Here is a 16,068-nt window from a genome sequence, read left to right on the forward strand (position 1 = left end):
CTTTTCGAAAAGTTGCCTGCAATTTTTTTCCTATTACTTTTTGTTCGTACGTGGGAGATTTTTATCCTGCGATTTGATTACATGCTTTTTGGCTAGCATCTTGACTATTTTCCAAAAAAAAATCCTTCTCTCCAAATATTCTACGCCCTGAATTTGTTGCAATGTGTCTCTCTTCCATCTCAATCGACTATTTGCTTACTCGTTGATATTCAACTGTTGTCAATGATTACAACGCTGTCTTTGCTGCGATCTGTTGTTAGCAACCTTCTGGAACACATTCTACTTTTATCTTATCTAAGATTTTTCCCGAAACAATAAAAATGTCTTATCTAAACTTAATATTTTTTGACACATTATTTCGGCTAGTTCAATTGTCCAGTATCATATCATTTTCCATAATTAACTAGACCGATATGTTTTACACAGCTGATCCAGGTCGTTGAACTTGTCTTGTTGATTTGGTTTTACTGTTGGCAACGTTATGTTTTGTTGTTGATAAGGTCTCTGCCAACAAGTCCAAGTGTTCATTAAGGAAGTGTTCATTAAGAGGGTCTTCATTAAGAGGGTCTTCATCAAGGGTCTTGTATTGTTTTTGGCATCAACCTGTTTTCACTCTCGTTGCATCAGGCAACCAGCGTCTGGATAAACTGCTTGCTGAGCTCTCCGAGATTCTGTTTTTGTTGGTTGAATATTGCAGTGCTGCTGCCTCCCTTGATATTTGCACCCTGATGTCTCTGGTTGAAACGAACTAGTCAATAGCCATCTGATTGTATTTTTTCTCTTGTCCTGCCACCACTGGTGTTTGCAGCATTCCTGTGGTTGCCAATGTGTCGACAGTGTCTGTTTCTGGGTGCGTTGTGACTGCTATTCCAGCCCCAGCTGCTCACTGCGCTGCTTGCTGCTCAGCTCAGCTCCAGCTTCATCTCTGCCTCCTATATAGTCTGCCAATCAACGTCTCTGGCCCCACCTCTGCCTCTCGCCCTGCCTCTGCTTCCTCTGTAGTCCTCAAATCCTCTCCAATCACAGCTTCTTGATTGGCTGTAACTTCCATCACGCGTGTTTCTCCCAGCTGCTTCGCACTTGAACCACCTCTGCTTCTTTTCCAGCTTCCTCCCGTTCACCTCTAAAAATTTTCTCTTTTTTCCCTCCTCCTCTTTTTCCTCTGTCCTTATCCAACTCGTCCTTCAACAACCACCAATTACTTCTTCCTCCACTTTTCTCTCCCAAACGTTGCTCTTCTCTTCTTTCCTACTCTTATAATCCCCATTTGAAACAATTTCCCAATTCAAATCATCCTACAAGTTATCCACCAACGCGTGCTTTTCAACCTCTCACTTGCGTCTGTAGTGATTGACTTTCTATCGACTTTCTTTGCCCACTGAGCTGTCTTCGCTATCATCCTCACACAATATTGAATTATAATCTTCATTCTTCAAATCAGAGCCATCATCTTCTTCTTCAAATCCCACTTTTTTTCTTCTTTCCTCTATCTTTCTTTCTTCCTCCCATTCTCTTTATCTTTCTTCTGCTTTTTTCGCTACTATCCATCTCAATTTTTCACCTTGGAAAGTAGACAAAAGCTTAAACCTATTTCAACAGCTATTTGTTTTTTGTTAATTCAATTAATCTATTATTTCTTAACGATTTAATATTTTTTTTCCTTCCCTCCTCCCTTTGGGTAAAACTTTCTCTCATCGTTTTACTCAATTTTAACTAACAAAAAAAAAAAAAATACAATCAAACCATCCCGATCCATCATCCAATACATTCACCAAACCTATTCTCAATTTATTTTAAATAAAGATAAGATAAGATAAGATAAAAACTTAATTTGGTTGTTTTTTTCTCTTTTCTCTTCTTTTCATTTTAATATTCTCGTCCTTTTTACTCATTCAATCCATCATCCAAACTAACAATACTAATCTGCTTCACCCATTTACCTAATCATATCAAAAACAACGTCTTTCATACCAAAACAACATCCCTCCTCCTCTTCTTCCCTCCTCACATCTCACATCTCTCACACTCTTATGATTACAACAACTGATATACCTCAGGAAGCATATGATCATCCTGATCTATATGGATTGAGAAGATCATCCAGAGCCCACGCTCCTCCTCATCGCTATGAAGAAAACAACGAGTCCGATGACGACGACGACGACGACAACGTCCAAACCTTTGGAAGAAGAAGACCCAAGAAAAAATTATCCTATAATGACGACGACGACGACGACGACGACGCTGACGCTGACGACGCCGACAACGACGACATCCCCACCGACGACGAATCCGTTTACGATGATTGTTCAATAAATAACAATACCCCAGATTACCTCGATCACCAAAATCAACACTACGATATAAATTCAAAATCTATGCAAATTCCTCCTTATAATGATGATGATCCTGACCAAAGTATGTCCTATGATCACTCGGATCATCTGGTCCAAAATAGCAACAACAATAATACTAATAACAATAACAATAACAATAACAATAATCATCACGATAATCATGATGATAACGATAACGATAATGATAATGATGAAAATAATAACAACACCAATAACAATACCAATAACAACACCGATGATAACAATACAGATATTAACACGGATGACAATATAGATGATAACAACTCAAACTCAAACAACAATTCAAACAACAACAGTGATGATAACAATAATAACAACAACTATAAACAGAACGGCGACTCAAATGATTACTTTGATGACGACGACGACGATGATGATGATGACGATTATTCTTCTCGGTCCAAAAAACGTAAACTGAAAAAGAAATCCTCCAAAATCAAAAAATCAAAATCTACAAAGAAAACTCAAGAAGTTTCTGAACTAAGATTCTCAAGCAGAAACAACAACAAAATAATAAATTACGCTATAGAAGATGACGAAAATGAATTCCTAGAATCTGATGATGATCAGCCTCCTCCTCCTCCTCCTCTAAACCCTCAACAAAATGGCTACTCAGACTACTACTACTACAATAATGATACCACAAATACCCAAGATATAGATGTTCCCAGTGTCGACCAAATAATGAACCATAAAGTAATACTATCCGATGATGAAAACGATGATGACGATGAAGTAGAACAAGCTGAAATAACCCTAGAAAACAATACTGATGGAATCAAAACTGAACATCCCTCCGATAACGAAACAGCCCCTTCCACTCCACTCGATGATACAAACAGCATTGATAACACTAATACTGATAACATTAATACTCTTAATACTCTTAATACTCTTAATACTCTTAATAATCTAAAAATCACTAACGACGATAATATTAATAAAATTAATCTAGACGGAGATCAAAAGCTAAAATTACAAGAAAGATTGAAACTCAAAAAGGATAAAAGAATTCAAAAAGAAAACGAAATTGGCATGGAATTGGACAAAATAAGAGACAATTACAAATTCCTAGTTAAATGGACCGGAAAATCTCATCTACACAATACTTGGGAAACTTTTGTTTCTTTGAAGGGTTTAAAAGGTATCAAAAAACTTGACAACTACATCAGATCCTTTATAATAGAAGCTTTTGAAATTAAACATGATCCAACCGTAACTAGAGAAACTTTGGAACTAATAAACCTAGATAACGAAAGAAAATTAGGCGAAATAAATGAATATAAACACATTGAAAGAATCGTTGATTCTCAAAGAATTTACGTTGACAATACTGAAACTCAACTACAATATCTCGTTAAATGGAGAAGACTAAATTATGAAGACTGTACTTGGGAAAATGCTGATGAAATTGTTAAAATCTCTCCCGATAAAGTTAAAAGATTTCAAGCAAGAGTTAAATCAAAAATCTTACCAGCATATTCAGCAAATTACGGCTTGTCAAGACCAAGATTTGAAAAATTAGTAGCTCAACCTCTTTTTATTAAAAATGGAATTCTCAGAGATTTCCAACTTACCGGTTTGAACTGGATGGCATTTCTTTGGTCAAGAAATGAAAATGGTATTTTGGCAGATGAAATGGGTCTTGGAAAAACTGTTCAAACCGTTGGCTTTATAAGTTGGCTTGTTTTTAGTAGAAGACAATATGGTCCTCATTTAGTCGTTGTTCCTCTATCAACAATGCCATCATGGCAAGAAACTTTTGATAAGTGGGCTCCTGATTTGAACTGTATTTGTTATATTGGAAATGCAAATTCAAGAAAAACAATAAGAGAAAACGAATGGTACTCCAGTAAAAAAAAGGCAAAGTTTAATGTTTTGTTAACAACTTATGAATTTATCTTAAAAGATAGACCTCAGCTTGGAGCACTAAAATGGCAATTTCTAGCTGTTGACGAAGCTCATCGATTAAAAAACGCTGAGAGTTCTTTGTATGAGGCCTTGCGCTCTTTCAAAGTTTCCAACAGATTGCTTATTACTGGTACTCCTCTTCAAAATAATATTAAGGAGTTGGCCGCTTTAGTAAACTTTTTGATGCCTGGAGAGTTTTCAATTGACCAAGAGATAGATTTTGACACACCAAATGCAGAACAAGAAACTTTTATTAGGGACTTGCATAAAAGATTACAACCATACATTTTAAGAAGATTAAAAAAGGATGTCGAGAAATCCTTACCATCTAAAACAGAAAGAATTCTTAGAGTTGAATTGTCGGATTTGCAAGCTCATTATTATAAAAACATATTAACAAAAAATTATACTGCTTTAAACGCAGGCTCTAAAGGTTCTCAGATATCTTTGTTAAATATTATGGCAGAATTGAAAAAGGCTTCTAATCATCCTTATTTATTTGACAATGCTGAGCAACAAGTTTTAGAAAAAGTAGGCATGCCTTCTCGAGAAAATATTTTTAGAGGATTAATTATGTCTAGTGGAAAAATGGTTTTGTTAGACAAGTTGTTAACTAGACTTAAAAAAGATGGCCATAGAGTTTTAGTTTTTAGTCAGATGGTTAGAATGTTGGACATTCTAGGAGACTATTTAGTGATAAAAGGCTATCAATTTCAAAGATTAGATGGTACTGTTCCGGCTTTTCAACGTCGTATTGCAATTGATCATTTTAATGCACCTGGATCTAAGGATTTTTTATTTTTGTTATCTACAAGAGCTGGTGGTTTAGGTATTAATTTGATGACTGCAGATACTGTTATTATATTTGATTCTGATTGGAATCCTCAAGCTGATTTACAAGCTATGGCAAGAGCTCATAGAATTGGTCAAAAAAATCATGTTATGGTTTATAGATTTGTTAGTAAAGATACAGTTGAAGAACAAGTTCTTGAAAAAGCGAGAAAAAAAATGATATTAGAATATGCAATTATATCTTTAGGTGTAACCGATAATGGTACTAACAAAAAAAATAAAACCGAACCTTCGGCTGGAGAATTGAGTGAAATTTTGAAATTCGGTGCTGGTAATATGTTTAAGTCTGAAGGAAATCAAAAGAAATTGGAAGACTTGAATTTAGATGATGTTTTAAATCATGCTGAAGACCATATTACGACTCCAGATTTAGGAGAATCTAATTTAGGTGGTGAAGAATTCTTAAGGCAATTTGAAGTCACAGATTATAAAGCAAACGTTGAATGGGATGATATCATCCCTGAAGAAGAATTGCAAAAAATTAAAGAAGAAGAAAAGAAAAGAAAAGATGAAATCTTTTTACAAGAACAAATAGAAATGTCTTCCAGAAGAACTGCAGCTCTTACTAAAATTCAAAACATTTATAATGAAGATGAAGATTCTGGCGATGAAAGAAAAGCTAGATTAAAAAAAAGAAAAGCTGAAAATAATAATTTCCTTGCAGAAAAAGAAGTAAGAACATTATACAAGTCTATACTTAAACTTGGGGACTTATCAGATTCCTGGGATCAACTTATTGACGATGGAATATTAGTTGGAAAAACTAAAGAAATATGGATTAATACTTATAATGATTTAATGGCGAGATCTAAAGCCTTAGTAGATGAAGAAGAAGAACGCCGTGAAAAGGCCTTGCAAGAATTAAAAAGACAAGCACTTGAACAAAAAGAAAGAGAAGCTAAAGGCGGTCCTCAAAGTGAACAAAGTCCTGCTTTATGGGCACTAAAAAGAAAAGAAAGAAAGGCAATTTTGTTTGATTTTAGAGGTGTTAAAAATTTAAATGCCGAATTGATTTTATCACGACCAGAAGATATGGCGGTAATTAAAAGTGCAGTTCCAAAAGCAGATCCATTAAAATATAAAATGGTCAGAAATCCTAAACCTGTTCATGGATGGACTTGTGAATGGCTGAAAAAAGACGATGAACATTTATTGGTTGGGATTTATCAATTTGGATTTGGATCTTGGCCTCAAATTCGAGATGATCCATTTTTAGAATTAGGAAACAAAATATATTTAAACAATGAAACTTTGACAAAAGAATTAAAAAAACCCAATGGAGAAATAATATCAAAGACAATTAAGAAAGTTCCTGGATCTGTGCATTTAGTACGTAGAGTTGATTATTTATTAAGTTTGTTGAAAGGTAAAGAAGATGAGTCAGTATCTTTACCTGCCTCAGTGATGGATAAGAAAAGAATGAGAAAACCAAGAAATGATTTTGAACTCAATGGTAAACCACCATATAAGAAAAAGAAGGCTGATGGAGTTATGGGAATAAGATCACCAGGAATGCCTAATAAGAATGGCAATGGAAATAAGATGCATCCTGAATATAGGAGACGCTCTATTTCCAAACCAGGACATGATGATATGGATGAAAATCATTGTAAGGTTGTTATGTTCCCAGTTCGTAAGTCTTTAAAGAAATTGAAAAAAGGTGGTGAAGGACTTGATCGTAAAGAATGGGCCAAAGTATTAAAACGAGAGTTGATTAAAGTTGGAGATCATATTGAAAAACAAATTCTTGATGAACATATAAGAAAAGGCGTTGAGAAGGCCAGGTTTAGAAAACATTTATGGTTATTTTCAGCTTATTTCTGGCCCATTAAAGTCGACAGTACAAAGATAATGAAGATGTATTCGAAATTAAAATCAGCCAGTACCACTGCTCCTAATAATAATACGACTACAAATAGCAATAATATTAATATTAATACTAGTGCTAGTACTACCGTTACTGATGTCTAAATAAACAGCATATTTATTATATCAATTTATGATATTTTCCTTCATTATTTGTTTTTTTAATTATTTTCTTTTTAATTGTTATTTTGTTAATATAAATTGGTCTAACATTGGTTTCTTTTTTTCCTTTTTTATAATTCTAATTTTATTTTGTTAATTTTAATTTATTTTTGTTAGATATACAACTTGTATAAAATCATTATAAAATGTTTTTCTCTTCATTTATTATTCATCTATTTATTTATTTATTATTATTTTTTTTTTTCTTTAAATATTGTTTAAATTAGTTTTCCCTACATAAATCATCACATTTTGATATATTTTAATGAAATAAAATTACATAATGAAACATTATCTTTGAAATTTCCTCTATTAGATAGGCATTAAAATCACTAGGAGACAACAGTATAAATAGGGCAAAAAAAAATTAAAAGCATTGCTAAATAAAATAAAAATGAATTAAAACTAAGATAAAAAAGAGTAATAAAAAAAAACAAAAAAAAACCCAAGATAAAATGAAATAATTATGATTTTTCTGTAGCATATTTTCTGGTCCATTCTTTTGCAGTTTCGATTGCAGTATTTTCATTTTTTTTCCATTCTTCGGCTACATCATTAGCCAAAGGATCATCAGGGTTTGGGCTAGCTAACAATGCTTGAATTGACAATAAAAGAGTTCTGATTTGCAAAGCAGGAGACCAATTTGATTTTAATACATCCAAACAGATACGACCCAATCTGTCAATATTTGGATGATAAATTTTCGTTAAAAAACGAACTTTTGGTGCCATCATTGGGTAATCATCAGGCAAAAATAGCTCTAATTTAAACAAGCCTCCTTCATATGGGGATTGAGTTGGACCCTCGATTAAAACATCAAAGTATCTAAGGTTGTCATCATGAGGAATAGCAGAAATCCCTGGAACTGGATCAGATACCAATCTTTCGGTTTCCTTTGGTGATCAATGGGAATGTTAGTTTTGCCTCTTGAAGGTGGTCCAGATTACCAAGTGGAATTGAGAGGATTAGGGGAGATTGAAAGAGTGCATACCTTGATGATTCTTCTGGGTAATGACATTGTGTGCTATGGACAGTATTGAAAAGCAGTTAACAAAGAGAAGCAACAGATAGAAGAACAGCTCTCCAGCACCAGCTTCACAGCGATAAGACGACTCTGCTGGTTCTGGTTCTGATGAAGCTCTTTGGGCTCTCCTTTCTAGGGCTCTCTTCAGGGCTCTCCTTTCTGGGGCTATTGCACGAGCTTCATCTTTCCAAAGAGAGCAAATAGCTTGCTTCTTCTGCTTCCTCTGCTTCCTCTTCCTGTGCTGACCGACAATGATTCTGAAAACAACTAATGGACGAGTGTCTGCTGCCATCTTCGGCGGCTTGATAGGCTGTTTTGTGGCTCTTTACTTCTCAGACCAGCAGTTTGTATGTGTCTCTGTGCCTTTTGTTCTTCGAGCTGCTGCTAACTCTTTGTTTGTTGATAGGTAAAATTCACTCCAGCTGAGCGAGACGAAAGTGGCGAATATAAAAAGAAGCCTTTCAAGGTCACCTTTGTGGATGTAACCCCAGCTTCGTTATCTCCTGAAGCCGAAAGACGATTGGAAAGACTAGAGAATGCAAGAAAGACATACAAGGAGGGCTTCCAGAGTCCCACCAGCTCTGATGATTCAAATAGATCCTTATAATCAGTATTAGAGCTATTGTAAATATATATGGTTGTTAACTGGTTATATCTCATTAACATGGAAATAAAATCTATATATTGGTATTTCTAAAAAGAGAAAAATCGTGCTAAATATATATTTTGTGTTTTCGGCATCAAGGAAAAGGCAGACTCGAAAAATAAAGTGAAAAACAAAACACAGCAAAATACTAGCCAATTTATTCGACTTTGTTTTCTATGACTTTTGTTGAACAAGTTTGATAGCATCGTTAATACTGTATTGAAGATAGTCATTATTCTCTAGTAGTTTGAGAATACTACCGTTATCCAATTGCAAAAACATGTTTATCAATACTTCAATATTGTCTTCCATTGCATTACCATTTAAATGTTGAGAAACCCTAAATAATAAATCTTTCGTCAAAATTTCCTTTTGTTTTTCCAGTGTGCAATTTTTTAATATTTCTCGGCGAGCAATATTTATATCTTCTAAATTAATTTGACAAAGTTGATTAAAATTTTGCGCATAATGAGGTGAAGAAAAGTAATTTGGGTAATGATAATGAACAAAAGAACTCTTTGGATTCTTATTAAGCAAAGGAGCATGTTGATGATAGTGATTTGGATGATATTGAAATTTTTGTAATGAAAAATTAGTATTAAAATTTTGGGCATCTAATTTGATTTTTGGTTTTGAATCACTACTTGATCTAGTTTGAGCGAAACTGACATAAATTGGTTTATTTAAAACAATTTGTTGATTCATTTCTTTTACGGCTTTTACAGAATACTCAAACTTTTTGTAACAAACAAATCCATAACCCTTTGATACATTATTAATATCAACAAAGACTTTAGAAGAAACAATCTCACCAAATGGACAAAATAAATCCTTGAAAAACTCATCATCAATTGATTTATCTATATTTTTCACAAATAAATTATTGTTTTTATATAAATCAATATTTAAATTATTTTTAAAAATATTTGTATTTGTATTTGTATTTGAATTTGAATTTAAACTTGAATCTATTTTGGTTTGGGGTTTGGGGTTTGAAATCAGTTTTGTATTATTAAAGGCGTTTATTGGTTGTTCGGTTAATTTGTTGTTGTTATTATTATTATTATTATTATTATTATTATTATTATTATTATTATTATTATTATTATTATTATTATTATTATTATTATTATTATTATTATTATTNTATTATTATTATTATTATTATTATTATTATTATTATTATTATTATTATTATTATTATTATTATTATTATTATTATTATTATTATTATTATTATTAATTAAATCATTTAATGAATTTTGATATTGATTCATAAAATTCAAGTTATCTTTATAATTTTCTAAAGACTTGGATTGAAAATTTTGTTTTGGAATTAATTTCTTTAAATATTCGATTCTTTCCTTTTTCTTTTGAGCAGGTCCAACAAATAAATTTTTACCATGAAATTCCATGTTATTTAAAAATTTTATAGCATTTTTTGCATCACTTAAATTTTGAAAATTAACAAAACCAAAACCTTTATATTTTTCCAAATGAATTGAAGTTATTTTACCAAATGGTTTGAATAGTTTTTCAAATTGATATTCAGTCACATTTATATCAATGTTTTTAACATAAAGATTTGAGTTTTCATTTAGATGTTCGTAATCATTATTATTATTATTATTATTATTATTATTATTATTATTATTATTATTATTATTATTATTATTATTATTATTTGAAATAAGATTTGAGTTAATATTGCTATAATTTTTAATCGATCTTTGGTTTTTAGGAATATGATAATTAACATAAATTTTTTTATTATTTAATAGAATTCCATTAGTTGAATTAATAGCATTTTTAGCCGAATCAATTGAATCGTATTGAACAAAACCAAAACCTTTTGAGATTGAATTTTCATCTAAAACTATTTTGCAAGATATTATATTACCAAAAGCGCTAAAGGTATTAAAAAAAGTCTTATTATCAATATCTTGATGTAAATTTTTAACAAAAATATTAGCATTTGAATTTAACTTTGAATTCAAATTTTTTTCAGCAAACATTATCCGGATAGGTTTTGAATTTTTATTCATTAAGTTTGTCAAGTTTAAATTTTTCAACGCTGACCTTGAATGCTTTGAAAATTGATAATTAATATAAGCATAACCTAATGAGTTTTTCGTTGAAGAGTCCCTACAAACTTTTACTAAAGTCAATGGTCCGATTTTTGAAAAAATAGGAAACAAGATAGCTTCAGTTATCGATGAATCTAAATCGCCAACATATAATGATAAGTTTTTCTCGCTATCATTTTTTTTATCATTATCATTATTTTGCATATCATCACCAGAATCAAAGTCAACACCATAGGCGCTATCACCGCTAGTACTGTTTTTGTCACTATCATCTTCATCATTTGTAGAAGAATTGGGTTTTAAAGCTTTATCTGAATTGGATTTCAAGGCTTTATCCGAATTACGATTAGATATCTTCTTTTGAGAATTGGCGGTATTAGCATCAATATCATCGATTGAATCCTCTGAGTTTATGGAAACCAAATCAAGAGAATTGGAGGATTGATTATCAGAAGACGAGTTGGAATCACTGAGCATTGATTTTGAAATTAATAATGAAAGAGACATTGTTTGAATTAAAATTGATATTAATTATGATTATGATTTTAATAAAAATCAAACATGAGAAAAACAACCTCTGCCCATCTTTAAATACCATTTGAAGAGCCAGTTGCTTTTGTGTATAGAAACTCTGTTTGAATTAGGATGCCACTTCAACAGCCCAGATCAAGGAACGAGCAGCTCCACCAAACACAGCAAAACCAGCAGAGGAAACAGAAACAGCACTTTCCTTCACCTCACACAATCACACCCAAGAACCAAAACAGTGGACCCGTACCTCAAACATGAAAGATACAGATCTTTGCAGTGAGCTGCGCAATGCATTAGGTGATATGTTATCTAATATTTTTTGCAACCGTAAAAATGGATTACACGTAGGTATGCAGCTGTACGCGCTAGTATGCCTCCTTTGAATGATACACGTTGTAAACTTTGAGCTTGTGTTCAAACCACCTGTGGCCATCTATTTTTGCCATACTATTTTTACCATGCTATTTTATTGCCTGAAAGATTAGCTCTTTGTGAAGAACTACTTAACACTTCACACTTTTCTTCGAGTTCTTGGTTTTTATTGGTTTTATATAAAGGTCGTCTATATATCCTCTGTTTTATAATTGAACTTGCCAAACAGTTATTCTTCAATTGCCACTTTTCACTCCTGTTACTCTTTCTACTCTTGTTATTGATTTCGGTATCCTTCATCTAATCTCAAATCCAGACTATCACAATGACAACTGGAACTACTAAAGCTATTATTCTTGTTGGTGGTGACACTCGTGGTACCAGATTCAGACCCTTATCATTAGATGTTCCCAAACCTTTATTTCCAATCGCTGGCAAGCCATTACTAGCTCATATCATCGAGTCATTGTCCGAACTTCCATCCTTAAAGGAAATATTTTTAATTGGGTTTTATGAAGAATCTATTTTCAAGGATTTTCTATCTGAAATTAAGAGATCCTATCCAAATATAATTATCAAATACCTTAGAGAATATAAGGCAATGGGTACAGCTGGTGGTTTATTTCATTTTAGAGACGAAATTAAAAGAAATTCTCCTGATAATTTTTTTGTTATCCATGCTGATATCATTTGTAATTTCCCATTTAAAGAAATTTTGGAATTCTATAATGACAAAAATAACTACTATAACGATTTAGACTGTAAAACTGTTATTATGGGTATTTCAAAATTACCTCAAAATAATGAGAAATCTGCTGAAAATTTCGGTACTATCGTCTCCGATTTGGATGATAAAGTTGTTCATTATGTTGAAAAACCTGAATCAAAAGTTTCAAATTTAATTAATGGTGGTATTTATCTATTTGATAGTAAATACATTATCAATAAAATTGCAAAACAAAAATTGAAAAAAGAAGTTCTCAGTAATGATGATTATCATGCAGAATTTGTTGATTCAGATGTTGTTTCTTTAGAACATGATATTCTTTCAAATCTACCCGATGATGAATCCTTTTTTGTTTATAAAACAAAATCTTATTGGAGACAAGTTAAAAATCCCGGAAGTGCTTTAATCGCTAATGAATTGCGTTTACAAGACGCTTATCAAAAGCAAAAATCCTTCAAGACTATTCCAAGTTCTTCAAATATCATTCAACCAGTTTTCATTGATCCTTCTACAGTTGTTTCAAAAACTGCTAAAATTGGTCCATTTGTTTCAATTGGTCCAAACACTTTTATCGCAGATGGTGTTAGAATTAAAAATTCAATCATTTTAGATGGTGTTAACGTTAAGCCAAATGCCTGTATTTTAAATTCAATCATTTCAAATAATTCAACCATAGGTAAATGGGCAAGAATCGAAGGTACAAAAATTCATGTCGATGATCTATTAACTTATATTGAACAAAATGGTGTCAAATTTAATAAAGCTTGTATTTTAAGTAGTGACAGTCACGTTAATGATGATATTTATGTTAAAAACTGTGTTGTCTTGCCAAACAAATCGATTAAGTCTGATGTTAAATATGAGGTGGTTATGTAATAGTTTTAGAATTTTTTAGATTTTAAAAAAAATCAGTGTTTGATGATGTTCAATGTTAGATATTAGATATACTAGTTTTCCTTTCTGGTTTATTATTATTATTAATTTTTTGTTTTATTTTGTTTTTAATTCTATCAGTTTTCTCAACTTTATTTTTTTTTTTTTTATTAATATTTAATTTTTGTTTAACTGTTTCTTCAAAATTTATTCTGAATTTATTTTAATTTTATAATTTTAATATTTTATGTTTATTAATTTTAGTTTTTATACACGTGCAAAGTGAAAACTGATCAGGAATCAGGATAACCAGTCTTTTTTTTGTTATATTCATTATTCAATCACTAATGAATCATACCTCAAAACAAGTAAATAATAATAATAATAATAATAATAATAACAGTAATAATAATAACAAAAACAAGAAAAATCACAGAAAAAGAAAAAAAATAGATTTAAACTCATATTATGATACTCTAGAAGATTATAATAATTTTCCAAGTATAAAATTTCCTAAAATTCATAATAATAAAGAGAAACAAGTCGAAAAAAACAAGTCCTTTTCTCAAAATTCAAAAAATACTAAAGATGAAATAATAATTAAAGAAACCACAAATGAATCGGCTCAATTGATTAAAGTAAAAATAAAGCCTTGCTGTTCTTTAGAAAATCAAGCTATTATATCAAAAATGGCCTCTGGGAATTATTTAAGTGGAAGCTATGATACAGAAGATCAATTGAATAATTCAAGAAAGTTTGAAGCAATTGAGGTTAATGAATTACTTTTAAAAAGGCTTGGATTTAATTAAGACAAATAATACGGTAATACCATCTCGATAAGAATGGTACTATATCTATTGACAACAGTAGGTCTTCAAGTCTTTGGAAAAATCATATTTGCTATTTTTTTATTATTTTTATTTTTATGTAAGTTTAGAAACAAAAAAAATAATTTAATTACAGTTATTTCATATAACATTACATTGTTAGTATTTATAGACTGGTTATACGCTATTTCGAAGCCTCTGGATAATTGAATAACTATTATCGATTTTGCAATACATCATAATCAATGTAGCATCTAATTAAATAGTAAATTTATTGTAAGATTCTCAATTACTTTAGGACATTAATGATACCCTAAAAAAATTTCTTTTTCACTTGTTAAGTTTTTAAGCTGCAAGCTATTTGTGAATTAACAAAGTTTTCATTTCAATTATTGGAGAAAATCACAGAAATCAAACCAAAATAAGATTTACCTATGCAGGTCATACGCAAGTATCTGCTGATAAAAATATTTGTGCAGCAACCGAAAACAATACCTATAGGGCTGTGATGATTATTGTATCTCATTTAGAGCCCTTATTATAAACACGTGATTTGTTACTGGTATCTGTATATTTGGTTTGAAAAGTCATGTGCTGCACTTGAAAAACCAAATTTGTTTCCTTCCATATTGCTTCATTTCTTGGTTGAATTTTTGAATTAACTTGTAAAAGTTAAACTTATTCAAAATAGTCACAAATATATAAAATTATCAAGATAGTCGATTGAAGGCAACACCCCGTTCTTCCACGTAAATTCCGACTAGTTTTATTTAAAGTAACTAATTTTTCATTTACTCAATTCAAACAATTAATTTGAAAATGTCTGCTCCAGCTCCAGCTACAGCTCCAGGTCAAGCTCCAGGCCAAGGTGGCCCACAAAGAGGAAGAGGTTTCGGAGGACCAAGAGGTGGTCGTCGTGGTGGACCAAGAAGAGGTAGAAGAGATACCGAAGAAAAAGGATGGCAACCAGTCACCAAGCTAGGTAGATTAGTTAAAAGTGGAAAAATCACTTCCATTGAACAAATCTACCAACACGCTTTACCAATTAAAGAATATCAAATTGTTGACACCTTGTTACCAGACTTAAAGGACAGTGTTATGCAAATGAAATCAGTTCAAAAACAAACCAGAGCTGGTCAAAGAACTAGATCCAAAGCTGTTGTTGTCATTGGTGATGGTAATGGCCACGTTGGTTTAGGTATCAAAACCGCTAAAGAAGCTGCTACTGCCATTAGAGCTGCTATCATTATTGCCAAATTATCTATTATTCCAATCAGAAGAGGTTATTGGGGTTCCAATTTAGGTACACCACATTCATTAGCTGCCAAGACTTCAGGTAAATGTGGTTCCGTTAATGTTAGATTAATTCCAGCACCAAGAGGTTCTGGTATTGTTGCCTCACCAGCTGTTAAGAAATTATTGCAATTGGCCGGTGTTGAAGATGTTTATACTTCATCTTCAGGTTCTACTAGAACCAAAGAAAACACCTTAAAGGCATGTTTCGCTGCCATCGGTAACACCTACGGTTTCTTAACACCAAACTTATGGAAGGAAACCAAATTAGAACCATCGCCATTAGAAGTTTATGCTGATGAAGCTCTTGACAAAAAATTATAAATTTAATACTTATATTTTTATGTAATAATAGTTTATTTTAATTTAATTTAATTGATTATTAAATAAGGGTTTTTTTTATTGAATAAAACTAATTATTTGAATAAATGAGAAAATTATTTTGAATTATTATCAGATTGTAATAATAAGATTATGAAATATGAAATTAGAATTTAAATAAAAATAAAAAGTTAGATA

General features: G+C 31.4%; 6 protein-coding genes across 6 annotated transcripts; 4 read left to right on the plus strand and 2 right to left on the minus strand.

Moving 5' to 3' along the window:
• Positions 1 to 2,048: 2,048 nt before the first annotated feature.
• CHD1 (chromatin-remodeling ATPase CHD1) lies at positions 2,049 to 7,025 on the plus strand (the record flags this gene model as incomplete). The annotated part of the gene is made up of 3 exons (XM_020189737.1): positions 2,049 to 2,171; positions 2,709 to 3,050; positions 3,381 to 7,025. Coding segments are annotated over 3 exons (4,110 nt in total), but the record flags the coding sequence as incomplete, so codon positions are not given.
• Positions 7,026 to 7,406: 381 nt separating this feature from the next.
• On the minus strand, positions 7,407 to 8,282 carry UBC13 (E2 ubiquitin-conjugating protein UBC13). Its single transcript, XM_020192829.1, has 2 exons — positions 8,161 to 8,282; positions 7,407 to 8,062 (listed from the first exon to the last, which is right to left on the minus strand). The coding sequence occupies exons 1-2, from the start codon at positions 8,185 to 8,187 to the stop codon at positions 7,634 to 7,636; spliced, it is 456 nt and encodes a 151-aa protein (XP_020048734.1). The 5' UTR covers positions 8,188 to 8,282; the 3' UTR covers positions 7,407 to 7,633.
• Positions 8,283 to 9,013: 731 nt separating this feature from the next.
• ASCRUDRAFT_32053 (RNA-binding domain-containing protein) lies at positions 9,014 to 11,130 on the minus strand (the record flags this gene model as incomplete). Its single annotated transcript, XM_020190325.1, has 2 exons — positions 9,014 to 9,800; positions 10,151 to 11,130. 2 exons carry the CDS (start codon positions 11,128 to 11,130, stop codon positions 9,014 to 9,016), a joined length of 1,767 nt encoding a protein of 588 aa, XP_020048735.1.
• A 1,024-nt stretch (positions 11,131 to 12,154) lies between these two features.
• Positions 12,155 to 13,432, plus strand: ASCRUDRAFT_32750 (mannose-1-phosphate guanylyltransferase; the record flags this gene model as incomplete). The annotated part of the gene is made up of 1 exon (XM_020190380.1): positions 12,155 to 13,432. The coding sequence occupies one exon, from the start codon at positions 12,155 to 12,157 to the stop codon at positions 13,430 to 13,432; it is 1,278 nt and encodes a 425-aa protein (XP_020048736.1).
• Positions 13,433 to 13,776: 344 nt separating this feature from the next.
• Positions 13,777 to 14,238, plus strand: ASCRUDRAFT_7008 (uncharacterized protein; the record flags this gene model as incomplete). Its single annotated transcript, XM_020191744.1, has 1 exon — positions 13,777 to 14,238. One exon carries the CDS (start codon positions 13,777 to 13,779, stop codon positions 14,236 to 14,238), a length of 462 nt encoding a protein of 153 aa, XP_020048737.1.
• Positions 14,239 to 15,168: 930 nt separating this feature from the next.
• On the plus strand, positions 15,169 to 15,855 carry RPS2 (40S ribosomal protein uS5; the record flags this gene model as incomplete). Its single annotated transcript, XM_020189514.1, has 1 exon — positions 15,169 to 15,855. A coding segment is annotated over one exon (687 nt), but the record flags the coding sequence as incomplete, so codon positions are not given.
• Between the last annotated feature and the right edge of the window lie 213 nt (positions 15,856 to 16,068).

Source organism: Ascoidea rubescens (assembly GCF_001661345.1).
Source record: "Ascoidea rubescens DSM 1968 unplaced genomic scaffold ASCRUscaffold_3, whole genome shotgun sequence".
NCBI classification, from domain to species: Eukaryota; Fungi; Ascomycota; class Saccharomycetes; order Ascoideales; family Ascoideaceae; genus Ascoidea; species Ascoidea rubescens.

What these genes read in the sequence shown, in the direction of transcription:
- UBC13 (XM_020192829.1), bottom strand. Translation starts at nt 8,187, where the DNA reads ATGTCATTACCCAGAAGAATCATCAAG. An exon ending in TACCCAGAAGAATCATCAAG is followed by an intron (nt 8,063 to 8,160) that starts GTATGCACTCTT and finishes TGATCACCAAAG; the next exon opens with GAAACCGAAAGATTGGTATC.